General features: G+C 39.7%; 2 protein-coding genes across 3 annotated transcripts; one reads left to right on the top strand and one right to left on the bottom strand.

Annotated features, from left to right (window-relative positions):
* The first annotated feature begins 529 nt into the window (after positions 1 to 529).
* On the top strand, positions 530 to 5,926 carry LOC125889090 (uncharacterized). The gene is made up of 7 exons (XM_049576797.1): positions 530 to 1,171; positions 1,543 to 2,216; positions 3,398 to 3,443; positions 3,551 to 3,642; positions 3,736 to 3,846; positions 4,748 to 5,024; positions 5,275 to 5,926. Exons 1-7 carry the CDS (start codon positions 1,142 to 1,144, stop codon positions 5,515 to 5,517), a joined length of 1,473 nt encoding a protein of 490 aa, XP_049432754.1. The 5' UTR covers positions 530 to 1,141; the 3' UTR covers positions 5,518 to 5,926.
* A 623-nt stretch (positions 5,927 to 6,549) lies between these two features.
* Positions 6,550 to 8,975, bottom strand: LOC125889103 (uncharacterized). 2 transcript variants are annotated; one of them, XM_049576827.1, is made up of 6 exons: positions 8,933 to 8,975; positions 8,670 to 8,832; positions 8,470 to 8,567; positions 8,074 to 8,221; positions 7,647 to 7,773; positions 6,550 to 6,986 (listed from the first exon to the last, which is right to left on the bottom strand). In XM_049576827.1, exons 1-6 carry the CDS (start codon positions 8,959 to 8,961, stop codon positions 6,634 to 6,636), a joined length of 918 nt encoding a protein of 305 aa, XP_049432784.1. In that variant the 5' UTR covers positions 8,962 to 8,975; the 3' UTR covers positions 6,550 to 6,633. The 2 variants fall into 2 exon arrangements, with proteins under 2 accessions (XP_049432784.1, XP_049432783.1); XM_049576826.1 differs by having other exon boundaries at positions 8,670 to 8,968.
* Positions 8,976 to 18,108: the final 9,133 nt, after the last annotated feature.

The raw sequence follows: 18,108 nt of genomic DNA, 5'->3' as shown, positions 1-18,108 counted from the left end.
TCCGAACCCGCCATCCGCTCGGAAGCCTCTGGCATGGTGGCTTTACTAAGATGTCATGTTCACCGGGAACTTCCAACCCGCACGGCAGTCTGTTTTGGTGCTCTGCTATTTACATGTTTATTCACATGCAACCTGGCCTGTCTGGTTAACTTTTAACGGCCGTCATGCTGTTTTTGTAGAGGTCCGCTGGAACATGTCAGTTTCTAACATTAACGTTAGCTGTGTTGGCTAACTTAACCTGTGGTTAATGCAGGATCAAAATAAACACCGCCAAGCGCCGTAAAAGTCGGTTTTGGCAGAAAAATAAATTAACGTCATGTGTCACCGGCCTGGCTGTAAATACTTGTTGCTGCCAAGTAATAATACATCACAACAGCGGCTAACAGTAACATAGCCTGGAACGTTAACATTGACATGATAAACAGCAGGGCTTCGGCTGTGTAATTTAGCTACTGACATCCTCAGCACACGCACACACACACACACACACACACCATACAGCCTCTCATCTTTGGGCCGCTAGCTCAGCTTCAACGCAGGTAGTACACAATAACTCTCACAAAGGCCGGAAATTTGCTTCTGGTGACGATAAAAATGTTCCAGCGGACTCGGTTTCCAGCGCGGTCAACGAGAGTCTGAGCAGCTAACTTACTGAGCTGTGACTACCAGCTCTGCTTTTCTCAGTTTACCTGCCACTAGCAGATGAGCCAGAAAGTTAAATGTGGACCCTGGGTAAATGGTAGCTAATGTTAAGTCTCAAGCCCTGTGATGTTTTGCCGTTGTGTTTTTCACAAAGACCCTGGCCGAGTTAAAGTTAACTTTGAACGGCTGTTGTGTTGGTTTGGCAGCGGTCCACTGAAAGAAATGCTAAGTTAATAGGTGTTGGCTAGCTAATCTGTGGTTAATGCTAGTTAGCGTTAATTCTCCAGCCCTGTGATGTCTCTTTTCTTTTTCTTTAGGAGTTAGAGGCCAGTGTTATTGCTGCTGCACAAGGCCTCATAAACGTGCTAACGCAAAATATTCAGCAGCATCACACCCCAGCACAGCAGAATCCAGTGCAGTCACATGAGCAACAGAATCCACAAGCACAAACCCGGAATATTACTTCAGTTCAAGGGAGGTGTTGTTGAAGTTGAGAGAGATGGCAGATTCGCGACCCCAACAGATGACGGTAAGTTAATCAAAATATGTTTGCCTATTAGCTTTTATATATTTGGCTTTTTGCTCTGACGATCCAAGGAAATGACAAGTTTCTTTAAATAACATCTTTTGTTACTTCATGAATTGCACTGAGTTCTGCTTACCTCTCTGTAACAATTTGAAATCAAAATTGAAGTGTTGCATTTGCTCATATGTGGAAAGAGGGGTTTCTAACATAAATTATTTGATTTAAATGTAATTAATATTTAGTTACATGTGCGCCAATTCAACATTTCTATAGCTGTATGGCAGATCAAAGGTAGAGTAGCTTGTCATGGCAACTTGAGCGCTGATAAATGTGTCATCACATTAGTGTTTTTTTTTTTTAAATATTAATTACAGGAACCTTCGATTGTGAGGCAGTTCATGGAGAGAATGCTGAGAAGGCTTCAGGAAGTTCTTCGACGTCAGCCTGTGGATTTGGATTATTTACACTTTGTTTTAAGTCATGAAGTGGGACTTGTACGCTCTTTTGCCAATGTAGTAGAACTGCCTCAAGATGTTGTTCGTGCTTTATCTGACTTATTAAGACTTCTTCGTTTACAAGGGGAGAGTTATCCAGCTGCCACCTATGTCGAGGTTCTGAGGGGTGGTAGGGGACAGCCAAAACTTGCAATTTCTAAAGAATGTCTCCAAAACCTTATCGACATGCAGTTGCCCATCCCCTGTGTAGCTAAGCTCCTGGGTGTCTGCAAAAGGACAGTATATCGGCGGATGCATGAGTATGGACTATCAGTTACGGGATCATACAGCAATATCACAGATCTGGAGCTGGACAATCTTGTGCGCTCAGTTAAATTGAGGCTGCCGCACATAGGCTATAGAATGATGAAGGGCGAACTGCAAGCGATGGGACACCGAGTCAGATGGGAGCAGGTTTCAGCATCCATGCACAGGGTGGATTCTGCAGGGATCTTGGAGAGAATGGCACGTTTAGGCTGTGTTGCTAGAAGAACATATTCTGTCAAGGGTCCCCACTCACTGGTCCACGTGGACACAAACCACAAACTTATCAGGTGTGTGTGTGTATGTGTTATGTTTTACAAGAATATTGTTATAATATGTTCATATATTTTTATGCATAAATGTTGAAGTAGTTTGCAGAGTGAGTCTTGCTCGAGCTTTTACAAATAAGTTCTATTCATGTTTGAGGGATGCTGGTAGATGTTGTATGCAATTACAGCATAGGCTATAGATTGCTGGAGCTGTATTACAACAAAACAAACTTTTGTAATACAGTTTATTAATTAAGCTGCACATACAGTTAGTTTGTGCCCCATTCTATAAAATTTCAACATGTGAATGGGTAGCTATTTAATGATTGGTGCTTAGTGACTCTTAATCCATTCCACACTGTGTGGATCAGCATGCATGCTGTAAATTAAGAACATTCCTGAAGAAGCCATGATCATTTTAGCATGGTTCTTTAAGGTTGTTTAATTCAGCGTTAGGCAGTAAATGCAGTAGTTTACCATTAAAAAAACAGGATGAGGATGTCATACAGTCAGGAAAAGTCTGTTGTGCCACACATAATGAAACATGGTTATGTGTACAACATTGGTTTAACTGTTACATGAAATAAAGGAGGGAAAAAACAGTCATTTACACACTGAGGCTAGCTTCATTTCTCATATCATATTATAGGGGGATGTCCCGTCTAAAGTGCAGCTTTTACAAATAATTGGACTTCACTCTATGAGACCATCTCAAGAACATCATCTTGAATACTGACAGTTTTTCTTTAAGGTCTTTGCAGTTGTCTCCAGTGAATGTGTAGTCCTCTTTGGACAGTGTGAAATTAATTAATTAAGAAATTATTTAATAAAGTGATGGTAGATGTCTTGTATACCCCCCTAGTAAACCATCCATTTAATATTGTGGACAATATACCGGAGGATGCTGCCCATCTTTGCTGATTAAACCTATTTGAATACCCTAATTTTTTTTATTGTAATTTGGTTAAAGCAGAATCATGAAGATAACCTTTTTTTTACAGTATAACTGCACAGTGAGAAAAGAAACATGCAATTCTGTAGTGAAAAGATGCTAAATGTTACATGGGTTCATTGTAAGTTAACATGAAACCGGAAATACCTTGTATGAAGATCTGAATTGACCAACTTAATGATTTGTGTATGTAGAGCTATTATAATTTTAAGGGTTGATACACTTTCTGATAATTTATTTTTCCTTTCAGATATGGTATTGTTATCTTCGCTGGAATTGATGGTTATTCACGAAAGGTAAACATTTGACACTTTTCAAAACAAAGCAATGGGGCTGAGCCTAGTATTACCATATTCTATTTAGTATGGCACATTCACGCAAGTATTTTGTTACTGTACTCTAGATAATGTACCTGGGTTCTGCGAATAATAACAAGGCATCAACAGCACTTGGCTTCTTCATGAGCTCAGTTGAAAAGTTTGGCTTTCCATTAAGGTAAGAAAACAGCAAGAGCATGATTGTCTTTTTGTCAAAATTCATTGACTGAAAACATTTGACTTTATCTCTGTTTCTTATGTCATAATTTAGAGTTAGAGGAGACCAAGGGGTCGAAAATGTCGGCATTGCTCAGTACATGTTCACTATTCGTGGCTGTGGCAGAGCAAGCTACATATCTGGGAAAAGTGTGCATAATCAAAGGTAAAAATCAAAGTTGTGTTTCTTTTAAGTAACCCTAACCCAAATCAGAAAAAAACAGTTTTTCCGCACATCAGTGTTTTTATTTACTGAAATGTCAGTCTGTCACTAACACTTTTGTTCTCACAAAATACAATGGAGGTGAATGTGATTTTGTTTTTTGATGCCTAAAGCATTAAAGAACTGCATTGCAAAGACCGTAATACCAACATCTCTGTCCTAGTAAATTTGGATAATTCACAGACTCGCTGTAAACAGTCTTCACCAGAAATTATTTATTTAAAAATGATTTCTGTCATAGAAATTCTTGGGAGCAAGTCAATTCTTATTGACAGCCAGCCGGGGAGACTTACAATAGTAATACAGAGTGAACACTGCAGTACCAAACCAAATCTGAAGGATACATCCTCACAGGAAGCATTTATCCTTTGTTGGCCTACAGAGATGCACTGTGTCCAAATTAGGTTATTGTTCACCACTTTATACATGTGTGAAGAGTCTTAGATTTTTGTTCAAATCAAGACACCATGCTTACCTAAGTTAACTTAAGTCAGTGTTTCCCACATATAGACTTTACTTGGGCGGGCCACCCAGGTATATGAATGGCCAGCCCAGGTATATTTGGCGACCCATTCAACATTTTGCAGCGAAAAATAGAGAAGCAATCTATTATGTTACAATACATGCAACACTTTCTACAGAGTGTCTATCTGTATTGAAACAAAATATAGATGATCTCAACCTTGGGTTACCTAGGAAATGGATAGCAGTGCATCCGTATCAAGACAGTTGCGTCAGTCAGTTCACCAAGCAGGCAGAGAGGAGAGACCAAGTCTGACCTACATTCTGAGTGTCCCTGGCTGTGATTCTAATATTAATATTTTTTGTATTTTTGATCCTTCAGAGTGGAGCGCTTATGGCGTGACGTGTGGATGGCAGTAACAAGGGTATATTATGAGCTACTTCATGGTCTTGAAGAGGAGTGCCTACTTGATCCCTCCAACAGCCTGCAGTTATTCTGTGCCCAGTACATATTTGTACCACGCCTCCAAATGGACCTAGACACTTTTACAGCCGGGTGGGATAACCATCCTCTGCGAACGGAACAAAACCTGACTCCCAATCAACTTTGGACCATTGGATTTCTCCAGTATCCTGTGGCTGCTCCAGAGAATCTAGAGGTAGACCTCAAAAATGTTGAATCCAAGCTATGTTTAATCAGGTTTACCCATTGTGTCATATATTTTAAGATCTGAAACAATTGTGACAAATAATGCAAAAATAGATCAAATCAGAAGTCAAAAATGTTTTTAACGACAATGTGTATTTTCATACTCTCAACAAATAAATAATAAAATGAATTCTTTGAAGATCAAATGTGTGAAGTATACAAAAGGCAAGTGTTATAACAAAATTACTTGCCATTTATAGGATTTGCAAGATCACTTGTTAGACAATCCTGACAGTTTGAGAGAAGATGCTCCTGCTGCTGCTGCTGCTGCTGCTGCTGGTGGTGGAGTAGTTCTACCACCCATCCAGTGCCCTCTGGGGCCACAGGCTATGGCTGGACTGAGGGCAGCCATCAATCCTATCACTCCCTCCCAGGACAATGGAAGAGACATTTACAAGGCTGCGCTTGACTATGTAACATTTCACTCAAACTTGGCAGGATAACATGCAGTCTGCAATATAGAATAGATGTTCAACAGTTTTGTGATTTCAAAAAATTGTTTCTGATTCTTAGACAAATGAAATTGTAATTGCTTGCATGAATAGGTATTTGTGCAGAACTATTGTGGAGATTGTTTAGGATATAGGTTTTACTATGCAGTATATAAACAACTCAGTCTGTCATGGTAAAAAGAGATCCACTGTTTTATTCTGCTGTTACTTGTTTTAAACAACCAAATGTAACCTCCCACAATTTTATTGGCCAAACTTTTAAATCTAGTGTATGCAGATATTTTAAACTGGTGTCTTAAATACCATTAGACAGTTATCTCACACTGCATAAGACATCTACCAAACTCAGTATGTCATGTTCGATATTTTGGTAATGAAGAATTTAAAATAAAGCTATGTGGATTTGAACACTTTGATGCTGCATAATGTGCATCTGTATTGTGTTGGACTCTGAAGTGAAATGCTGTTTTTTTTTTTTCTTTTCAGTGGAAAACAGCACATTAGTTCCATTTTACAGCATAATACTGTATACATACTCAAGAAAAACACTTCAGTTAATATTCACAATGAAAAAAATGATAAAGGCCACAGACCGCATTATATCCATATTTATTGTTGTCAATTTAATTTTTGCTGACGATTTAGTAAAAAATCCAAACCCCCAAAAAGTTGATTTCACTTGAATGACATGAATTTGCCTTACACATGTTGAAACTAATGCGTATGTGGAAGACTGAACAATTTCAACTTTTCAACAGTACAAGTAACCTTGTAATATGAGGAACAGCATCACATTTCAAGGTTCCATATTACATGTACATTTGTCAGTGCGCTGTAAACAAAATGCAAATACAGAGTTCTTAAATTACCTTTTTTCAAATAAATTGTTAGCAGTGATCCCAAACTAAAAACAATGCAATGGGAGAATCACGTGTAAAGAACCAAACCGTAATATTGAGCTGTTTTTATAGTTAGGGTTATGCTATCTGTATTTTTAAGACTCTCTCAGAACAAATAGCTCACTGAACAGATTTAACAAAAATGCCAAAAAAATTCACAATACTGGCTGACTTTCAAGTAAACATCAGTGGTCACAAAACATGACCTCTACACACGACTGAAGTCTCTACCCATTCTGATTGCTACTGTCATTATATCTCTGAACTCTGTGTATGTTTTCATATGTTCGACAGGAATAGTTATTGTATTTGTGCAGGCACTTACAAGTGGGAAACAAATGTGGTGACCAGGCATTTTCTCATTACAGTGGTGTTCAAATCTTAGATTTATTTTAAAATCTGCCCTCTCTGATGGAAGAAGGGGCTTGTGCCTTTGTCCAGTTAACCACTGCATTACTGTTGGGACAGACAGGCTTGCGTGTTTTTGTTGATTCCAGTGCCCTTCACTTAGCAGCTCCTCTTGGGTCAGAGGCTCACACATTTTCTGGTCTTCATTCTGACCTGCATGATAAAACAAATCAGAGTATTTCATTACAATGGAGTAAAAATCCAACACTGCAAGAAGCCAACCCTATTTACTAATTTGCGATTAATCCCAAAGGCCTATTTCAACTAACCCTACTGCATTCATTTCTATTTGATATACACTGAAATAACTGAAAGATAAAAACAAAAAGGTAGGAATAGTCCTAGAATAATGTAATCCAAAAGAATACCAGGTATACAGTATGAAATCATTTGATTACATTTGTAGTGTACTATGTTGTCACCACAGGCATATGTTTCCATTCAACATTGGAGGGGACACATAAGCTTAAACAATATTCCTGCATTCTGGGAATTTATTTTTTTTCTTAAGAAACATGTATTTTGATCTATTACTTATGTCTTTGGGCTGTGGAGGGCAAAGTCCAGAAAGGCTCTAGTGAAGTTCAAAACCTGGACCATTTTGCCATAAGCATTGCCACTCGCCACTACCCACAAAATTAATGTTTCTAAAAGGAAATCTATTGATGGTCCCTTTTGGTGGAGTGCTAATATTCATCTCCCTAATCAAAGACTGTGGAATCATATTCTGCTCTATTCATTTTAGGTACCAGCTGTTTGCATGGCAAATTTGTATAGTACTTTAAAATGTGATAAAGACAGGTTAAGTCAAACCTGTGATTTCTAGGTCTTGTAGAAAGTCCTGGAGGAAGTTGATGATGGCATTTTCTCTTGCTTGCCTTGGACTTCCCTTCTCACTCAGCTCAGGCACTAGGATACTCATTATGTAATCAGCATCCGGCTGGGTGTGTGTGTGTGTGTGTGTGTGTGTGTGTGTGTGTGTGTGTGTGTGTGTTTGGGGGGGGGGGGGGGGTAAAAGGGGGAAAAAAAGGAGGAGGGTTGACTACACATATAGGAACACAGAAACTTTGAAAAAGACCACAGGTCCACAATACAAGAATTTGTAAGAAATTCATAAAAGATAATGGTATAAATCATAAAGAGATGCAGCTTTACTACTACATCCTGTAGGGTTTCTAAGCATATTATCAAGTCATAGCAGTAAAGCAAATCTGGATGATTTAATGCCCAGAATCCTTACTCTGTCATCGTCCTCTTTGGGGACAAACAGGCTTGAGCAGAGAGTTTGATGCTTCCCAATCACATCCAGAAGGTTGTAGATCTTCATCCCATTTCTAATTTGCTGAAGCATAGGAGTTAGACGCATTGTAGCATGCAGAACAATGGCTCTATTGAGAACAGGGAACAAAGTTTGTCTTGATTTGCAGAAGACCCATAAACAAAAAGGGAAATACATGCTTTTTTCCACACAACTAAATTAAGACTAAGACAAGGCTGTACAAATTTATATTAAGTTCAAATGCTGCATTTCTAAAAACAGTAATAATACTATTCTGTTATAGTGACTACTGATGCTGGGTGCATCAAAATGAATTGTACAAAAATAAAAATTGTACTCTGGAAAATAAGTACGGACCTTATGATACTGTCCTTTCGGTCCATCTTTAGCACACCAGTGTAACCACAACTCACGATTTCATCTGTCAACTGTGTCAGATCAGTTGCTGCCTCCACCTAAAATTACAACAAACTTATTAACACTATAGCAATGAAATACTGTACACTAAGAAAAGCCTTTAATAGTCTTGCACAGTTGTTCATAGCAGATGTACTCACCCTTTCGATGAGTAAAGCATATTCAAGATCATCCACATCATCTTTGGTCAGCTGCAGAGCATCAAAATCCCCTGTTGCAAGAAACTGGTAACACCAATTTCTGAAGAAGCATGGTGCTGGGCCACCCTGAGCTAAGCTGACAGAAAACACTTCTCCTGCAGTTCTGCATGTCATCAACAAACAGTGCAGACATTGTAATTGTGACTTTTTACTTTTACTTGCATAAACTGCATAATGTAGGATAACTAGGAAACAATGCAAACCTGTAGAAACCATTTTCTAGGTCACACATAGAGTAGACAGGACTCTTTCCTTCTTGCCACTGCCCTCAAACAATCGCTCTCAATGCCATGCATCATTTCTAAATACAATAAATGATGACAGAAAACACAGTTCAGTAAATAAAAAATATTGTACCTATGAACCTGATTTCAGTAGCGTTTGGTGCGAGAGATTGTCATAAAAGATACATTACCAGTCAAAAATTCTTTGCTTAATGCTCCAGTGTCGATTCCAGCTTCACCAATGAAAGTCACATTGAGTTTGTTGACAGGGGAGCCCTTCTTCTGTCTCTGCCACTGAATTAGGCCTCTTTGGATGAGGTTGTCCCGGGTGATGCAGATCTTAAAATCTTTGCTTGCATCTACTTGGCTTGCAAGCCACTGGAGGACATCATCGTCACTATTAAAAAGCAGCAAAAAAAAAGAAGAGAGAAAAAAATCAATTACTTAACTTTGAATTTAATGACACCGTAGGAAAACAAATGACTGATGAAAAAAGATGGGGGTAAAAATCACCTAGACATATCGGCCATAGATACGCTTCCCTCGCGTAGCACACAGCTGTCTGTACTGTAGTTCAACATGCCCTGTAGACTGACAAGGATCAACAAAAACACATTCAATTTGTATGTAATATTCAGTAAAATATATTAATGTTTATGTTTCAGCACACCTGAAAAACAATGGTAAAAAGGCATTCTACTGATGTTATTTTGGACCTATGTGTCCGCCTAGATGCCCATTGAGTGACCTTGCCATTACACTCTTGTATTATCACAGCATTTCTTGTACATTATGAAGGCCAAAACAAAGATGGAAATTATAGTTAAATTAATCCCAAATCCCTGATATAGTGCATAGTAGATATATTACAAGGAGACACTGCTTTAACAAAGACAATATGTTGGGGAAATAAAATGTATAATAACATGATAGAATGGCAAACCTTTCCCCACACAGGCTTGCATGCAGAACAATTTCATCTGATGGAAAGCAGCCACAACATATAGGGTATTCCTTTCTATCCTGTAGACAAAAGATATTCAAATCAATTGCACAAGGTCTCTGTCTGCAATTTTACATATCTTTCAAGATCTCAGCTCAAAATCATTACCTGGCCACAATCTCTGGACTCTTTGTTAGGGTGCGCAAGTGGTGAGTTTGTGACAGAAAGAACCTGGACCTCATTCTGCCAGTCCTGTAAAGTAACAAACAGCTGTATCCATGAATACATAAGAGGAGAAATAATCAATGCTACGACATACATACAAACAATAAAAATTTCCGGACACTTTTTTGCAGTGTATTATCTCAATTGTCTATAAAAAACATCTGAGGAACATCAGAGGACTTCATGATGTTCTCAATTCTTACAGTATAGGGTTTAATTCTTGCTTCATAAAGTCCAAATTTATCATCATTAGGAGTATAGTTTATATATAAGATATTGAGATATGTTTATGTGTTATTAAACAGTGTTACCATAGACAAAACAATGTGATGGTATTTTACCATTAATTACGCTGTGATTCCCAAATATATGTACTGTTTTGCCATATCTTCTGTTATATGCATTTACCTCATCATCATCATCATCTGCTGCAGACTCCATACAACCCTCGATGTGCAATGCTAGGATATGCAGAGGCATGTTTTCTTTGCACACTTGGCATGCAGCCTTAGGCATTTTTTGAAATTCAGTGGCATCAGATGGCAGTGGAGTAAGATCAAGGTCCTGCTGCAGTGGAACAATGTACATGGTCGTCTTCCCAGCACCAAACACTGCGAATCAGTCTACCTGTATAACCGTCTACATCAGGAGGAATGGCAAGCAATTTTCTTCTACCGTGGCCACCTGCAAATACAGAAAGTGAGAGAAAGAGTTTTGAATGTTGGTGTTCCTGCACCATCCAAAGGAAAGGTGTTTGAAAATGGTATGTACCTGAAGCCTTGTAGAACAACCACCCTTCCACTCCATTTTGGGATATTCTTCAATGAGAATTTTATTTACCTGAGAAATCAATAACAGAAATGGGAAAAGGCAGTTAGAAAAGGACAGTATAATAAAACGAATAAAAGTATTTATAACACTTTAAATTGTTTTGTATAGTAATAGCATCACAATAACAACATTGACAAGTTTAATAGTGTGCATGCAGTTGGACTGTAATGCCAAAATTATGATTAACTTAAATTTAAAAAGTGGTTGCAATACCATTGCATGGCTCATATCATCCGTCAAAGTGAGGGACCTCTTCCCCAACCCTGCTTGACTCAACTCCAGCTCTTCAGCTGCAGAAGGCGTGCTGGTACAGCCCTTATTCACCAAATATACATACACACTGAATGGCTTACAGCCTTTCGGCTTCCCTGGAGTGGTTTGTAAGGGTGTAAAGCGGTTTTTGCCTTTCCTTTTGGTAAAGAAGCCAGGAAATGACCTGCATGTGGGACGTTAACAGAAGTGTACAAATCAACATTATGAAAAATAATTTTCCATCAAATCAGTCCAACATATGATCACAAATAAATTAAACACCTGGCCATCTCCTCCTGCACTGTTTGTTTTGTTGTTTGTGCTTGTGGATTCTGTTGCTCATGTGACTGCACTGGATTCTGCTGTGCTGGGGTGTGATGCTGCTGAATATGTTATGCTAGCACGTTTATGAGGCCTTGTGCAGCAGCAATAACACTGGCCTCTAACTCCTAAAGAAAAAGAAAAGAGACATCACAGGGCTGGAGAATTAACGCTAACTAGCATTAACCACAGATTAGCTAGCCAACACCTATTAACTTAGCATTTCTTTCAGTGGACCGCTGCCAAACCAACACAACAGCCGTTCAAAGTTAACTTTAACTCGGCCAGGGTCTTTGTGAAAAACACAACGGCAAAACATCACAGGGCTTGAGACTTAACATTAGCTACCATTTACCCAGGGTCCACATTTAACTTTCTGGCTCATCTGCTAGTGGCAGGTAAACTGAGAAAAGCAGAGCTGGTAGTCACAGCTCAGTAAGTTAGCTGCTCAGACTCGTTGACCGCGCTGGAAACCGAGTCCGCTGGAACATTTTTATCGTCACCAGAAGCAAATTTCCGGCCTTTGTGAGAGTTATTGTGTACTACCTGCGTTGAAGCTGAGCTAGCGGCCCAAAGATGAGAGGCTGTATGGTGTGTGTGTGTGTGTGTGTGTGTGTGTGCGTGTGCTGGGGATGTCAGTAGCTAAATTACACAGCCGAAGCCCTGCTGTTTATCACGTCAATGTTAACGTTCCAGGCTATGTTACTGTTAGCCGCCGTTGTGATGTATTATTACTTGGCAGCAACAAGTATTTACCGCCAGGCCGGTGACACATGACGTTAATTTATTTTTCTGCCAAAACCGACTTTTAGCCGTGTTCGGCGCTTGGCGGGTGTTTATTTTTGATCCTGCATTAACCACAGGTTAAGTTAGCCAACACAGCTAACGTTAATGTTAGAAACTGACATGTTCCAGCGGACCTCTACAAAAACAGCATGACGGCCGTTAAAAGTTAACCAGACAGGCCAGGTTGCATGTGAATAAACATGTAAATAGCAGAGAAAAAAAACAGACTTACTTGCGGTTTGGAAGTTCCCGTGAACATGACATCTTAGTAAAGCCACCAAGCCAGAGGCTTCCGACCGGATGGCGGTTTCGTAAAAGAGACGTACGTCTTCAGTATGCCGATATGCAAATTATATGCAAACCACGGTCTACTTGCCCCTCCCCTCAGACCCCCCCCCTCTCCACGCCAAAACAGTGACAGAAAGTTGAAACTGAAAATCAGTGACACTGAAAAAAAACTGACATTGTAAAAAAATCTGTCACTGAAAAAAAAGTGGCATGAAGAAAAAATCTGAAGATTGTCATTGAAAAATACAAAAAAATCCCAATAAAATAAAATAATAAGATTTTCAGATTTTAATTATTTTAATTAGTTTCTTGTTTCAGTGCCAATACTTGTTTCAATGCCAATACAACTGTTTTCAATACAAATGCTTCAATGCCAATGTTTCCTTTTTCAGTACTGGCTTTGTTTTCAATGCCAATTTTTTTTTTGGATGCCAAATTTTAAAGTCACCGTTCTGGCTCCATATGCACACACACACACACACACACACACACAGCCACATGGCTCTCTCTGTCTGTGTGTCTCACAATCTTTAAAGGACAGATTACAGCAGCAGAAACTTCATTTGAAACAGCAAATACACATTATTAACCCCTACAGTGCCAAAATGGGCTCTCTAGCGCCACCTAGACACACTAAAATGGCCACTACAGCCCGTAGGAATGTCGTATCAAGATCAAACCAAAACTGGTGTGTTTGACTTACAAATCACGCATTGACACCCATGACCTGATTCCAACAGGAAGTGAGCTATTTGACCTTTCAAAGTAAGATTTCGCCTCAAACGTGGTCTCAAGAAAACACATCTCCTCCTACACTGTTTATTTTATCAGTTTTAAAGATGCACACATGCCACCTCAACTGCTACTAAACAGATCTTCTGTATAACTTTATCTCTCTCATCATCACATTATTTTCATGATTGGACCAACAGTTTGGGAATGGGAAGAACTTGTTCGAGGAGTTAAATCTCCACTAAAAGAGGTGTCTGTCTCTCTCTGCTCTTCTGCCAGGTGCGCCTACTTAATTACCATGGCAAACTCTGTCACACACAAACTCACAGAAACATGATATCTGTGCGTGTGTCTACATCTTACATTCAGACATGACAGGTGCAGCATCTCCATTTTAACCCTTTAGGTGCCAGAGTTAATTGAGGAAAATATTCCATTTTCATTTCAACATTTCAAAAGGCTGTGGCTTGAAAGTGGTGACAGATAAAGGCATACTGTAAATGAGAAAACTATTCATCATGACCCAAAGTTTGTGATAGGAGTAAATTAACTCATCTAATTTGCATATTGTGGCATCACCAGCAGGCAGCCATATTGGATTTCATAAATCTCAGTCAAAAAACATTTTGAACACATTTACACAGTAGATTTATTTTGTTTTGTGTTGTGTTTGTCATGTCTTCCTCAAAATGAAGGAAGAGGAATCTGATGGGTAGAAATTCTCTAATCTAATTTGCATAATGTGACATCACTTGTACATACCTACAGCTACAGAAAGCATTCCAACATCAAAACGTTCAGCTCTGTAAGGATTTTCTGATGTTTGTGGCAATATGTTTGATATTTCTAAATAATTCACAGTGACGACATAAGCTGGGGGCGGAAACGGGCGCGAGTGCGAGGTCCCGCCAAACGCTGCTTGCAGCTTTAATTAGGGACCGAGCCCTAAGGCAGAGGACTGCTCACAGAGCAGTCCTCGCCGAAGTATTGTTTTTGCTGTGTTTATTATTATTCTTTATTCTTTATTCTTTATTCTTTCTTCCGCCGCCTCTTTGAACTGGAATTTGACCCCCTAAACATGCTCAAAAACTCACCAAAATTGGCACGCACATCAGAACCGGTGAAAAATTTTATAAAATGGTGACATTAACCCCTAAAGTGCCAAAATGGGCTCTCTAGAGCCACCTAGGCACACAAAAATGGCCGCCACGGCCTGTAGGAACGTCGTAGAAACATGAAACCAAAAGTGGCGTGTTCGTTTCATCAAGACCTAAAAATCACGCGCTGACACCCCTGACCTAAATCCAACAGGAAGTGACATATTTGCCCTTTCAAAGTAAGATTTTTCCTTAAAACTGCCTTTCCTAAAAAAATCATCTTCTCATACAGCGTTTATCCTATCGACTTCAAACTTGCACAGATTACACATCAACTCCTTCTAATCAAAAGTTGTGCGTAACTTTTTCATTACTCGCTGCATTTGGATTTTGTGGCCTCCATAAGGTGAGATGTCAGAAAAACGTCCTGACGATCTTCCAAAGCTGTCCCATAGGAAATGAATGGCAGCGGGGGGGAGAAAGAGACCAATCTTCGGGCTTTTTCTAGCATTTACAGCGTCTCCATACTTTGTGCTACAGACTCCATTCCAACTCTCAAATGTTGCCACAGGTCTCATCTATTCACTCATGTTTTCATCTTTTTCATATCTTTTACCGTTTTTGATCTGTGTACCATGAGCAAAAGTGGAGAAATTCTCACTTTACAATGGGTGTGTATTGCATGGAATGCTGTGAGCTAGAGTGGAGAGGGCTCTAAAAATCGTCTAAAACTTTTGTCTTTAACTCGCTGCCATGGCCACAATTTTCACTGTACAGACACAATTTATGCCACAAAACATAGGAAAATTTGTCCTGCTCGCAGATATGTTGACATGGAATCTCTCACACACATTTTTGCTGAGTGGCTCCAAAGCGAAGGGAGCGCCGATTTTTTTCTCATTCACTCCCATGTAAACTCAGAGGAGAAATTTCTGGAAACAGCTTAGGTGCAACACATTTTAAACTCGCTCCCCTGACCACATTTTTGACTCGAGAAATATAAAACGCGACACGTGCGTTCACGAGAAGTGGCTGTCTCTCAAAATCACTTTATTTTCTTGCTTGGACCAACGGTTTGGGCATGCGAAGCATTTGTTCGAGGAGTTAAAACCCATTATAAATAGCTTTTGGTGAGCTGCTCTCCTTAGCTGTCTGTGTGTGCCACAGGTGCTGACAAGTCATTAATCGCCATGACAACGGCTGCACACACACACACACACACACATAACCACACGGCTCTCTCTGTCTGTGTGTCTCACAATCTATAAAGGACAGATTACAGCAGCAGAAACTTCATTTGAAACAGCAAATACACATTATTAACCCCTACAGTGCCAAAATGGGCTCTCTAGCGCCACCTAGACACACTAAAATGGCCACTACAGCCCGTAGGGATGTCGTATCAAGATCAAACCAAAACTGGTGTGTTTGACTTACAAATCACGCATTGACACCCAGGACCTGATTCCAACAGGAAGTGAGCTGTTTGACCTTTCAAAGTAAGATTTCGCCTCAAACGTGGTCTCAAGAAAACACATCTCCTCCTACACTGTTTATTTTATCAGTTTTAAAGATGCACACATGCCACCTCAACTGCTACTAAACAGATCTTCTGTATAACTTTATCTCTCTCATCATCACATTATTTTCATGATTGGACCAACAGTTTGGACCAACATTTACACAGTAGATTTATTTTGTTTTGTGTTGTTTTTGTCGTCTCTTCCTCAAAATAAAGGAAGAGGAATCTGATGGGAAGAAATTCGCTCATCTAATTTGCATAATGTGACATCACTTGTACATACCTACAGCGACAGAAAGCATTCAAACATCAAAACGTTCAGCTCTGTAAGGATTTTCTGATGTTTGTGGCAATATGTTTGATATTTCTAAATAATTCACAGTGACGAAATGGGCTGGGAAGGAAATGGGCGCGAAAAGTAGGTCCCGCCAAATGCTGCTTGCAGCTTTAATTATTATTATTCTTTATTCTTTATTCTTTCTTCCTCTTTGAACTGGAATTTGACCCCCTAAACATGCTCAAAAACTCACCAAAATTGGCACGCACATCAGAACCGGTGAAAAATTTTATAAAATGGTGACATTAACCCCTAAAGTGCCAAAATGGGCTCTCTAGCGCCACCTAGGCACACAAAACTGGCCGCCACGGCCTGTAGGAACGTCGTAGAAACATGAAACCAAAAGTGGCGTGTTCGTCTCATCAAGACCTAAAAATCACGCGCTGACACCCCTGACCTAAATCCAACAGGAAGTGACGTATTTGCCCTTTCAAAGTAAGATTTTGCCTTAAAACTGCCTTTCCTAAAAAAATCATCTTCTCATACAGCGTTTATCCTATCGACTTCAAACTTGCACAGATTACAGATCAACTCCTTCTAATCAAAAGTTGTGCGTAACGTTTTCATTACTCACTTCGTTTGGATTTTGTGGCCTCCATAAGGTGAGATGTCAGAAAAACGTCCTGACGATCTTCCAAAGCTGGCCCATAGGAAATGAATGGCAGCAGGGGGGAGAAAGAGACCAATCTTCGGGCTTTTTCTAGCATTTACAGCGTCTCCATACTTTGTGCTACAGACTCCATTCCAACTCTCAAATGTTGCCACAGGTCTCATCTATTCACTCATGTTTTCATCTTTTTCATATCTTTTATCGTTTTTCATCGGTGCCTCTCAAAGTACCATGAGCAAAAGTGGAGAAATTCTCAGTTTACAATGGGTGTGTATTGCATGGAATGCTGTGAGCTAGAGTGGAGAGGGCTCTAAAAATCGTCTAAAACTTTTGTCTTTAACTCGCTGCCATGGCCACAATTTTCACTGTACAGACACAATTTATACCACAAAACGTAGGAAAATTTGTCCTGCTCGCAGATATGTTGACATGGAATCTCTCACACGTACATTTTTGCTGAGTGGCTCCAAAGCGAAGGAGCGCCCATTTTTTCTCATTCACTCCCATGTAAACTCAGAGGAGAAATTTCTGGAAACAGCTTAGGTGCAACACATTTTAAACTCGCTCCCTGACCACATTTTTGACTTGAGAAATATAAAACGCGGCACGTTGCTCACGAAGTGGCTGTCTCTCAAAATCACTTTATTTTCTTGCTTGGACCAACGGTTTGGGCATGCGAAGCATTTGTTCGAGGAGTTAAAACCCATTATAAACAGCCTTTGGTGAGCTGCTCTCCTTAGCTGTCTGTGTGTGCCACAGGTGCTGACAAGTCATTAATCGCCATGACAACGGCTGCACACACAGACACACAGCTCTCTGTCTGTGTGTCTCACAATCTTTAAAGGACAGATTACAGCAGCAGAAACTTCATTTGAAACAGCAAATACACATTATTAACCCCTACAGTGCCAAAATGGGCTCTCTAGCGCCACCTAGACACACTAAAATGGCCACTACAGCCCGTAGGAATGTCGTATCAAGATCAAACCAAAACTGGTGTGTTTGACTTACAAATCACGCATTGACACCCATGACCTGATTCCAACAGGAAGTGAGCTATTTGACCTTTCAAAGTAAGATTCCGCCTCAAACGTGGTCTCAAGAAAACACATCTCCTCCTACACCGTTTATTTTATCAGTTTTAAAGATGCACACATGCCACCTCAACTGCTACTAAACAGATCTTCTGTATAACTTTATCTCTCATCATC

The sequence above is a fragment of the Epinephelus fuscoguttatus genome, linkage group LG5 (assembly GCF_011397635.1).
Source record: "Epinephelus fuscoguttatus linkage group LG5, E.fuscoguttatus.final_Chr_v1".
In the NCBI taxonomy this organism is placed as follows: domain Eukaryota; kingdom Metazoa; phylum Chordata; class Actinopteri; order Perciformes; family Serranidae; genus Epinephelus; species Epinephelus fuscoguttatus.
This window is presented reverse-complemented; position numbering and strand designations above follow the sequence as displayed.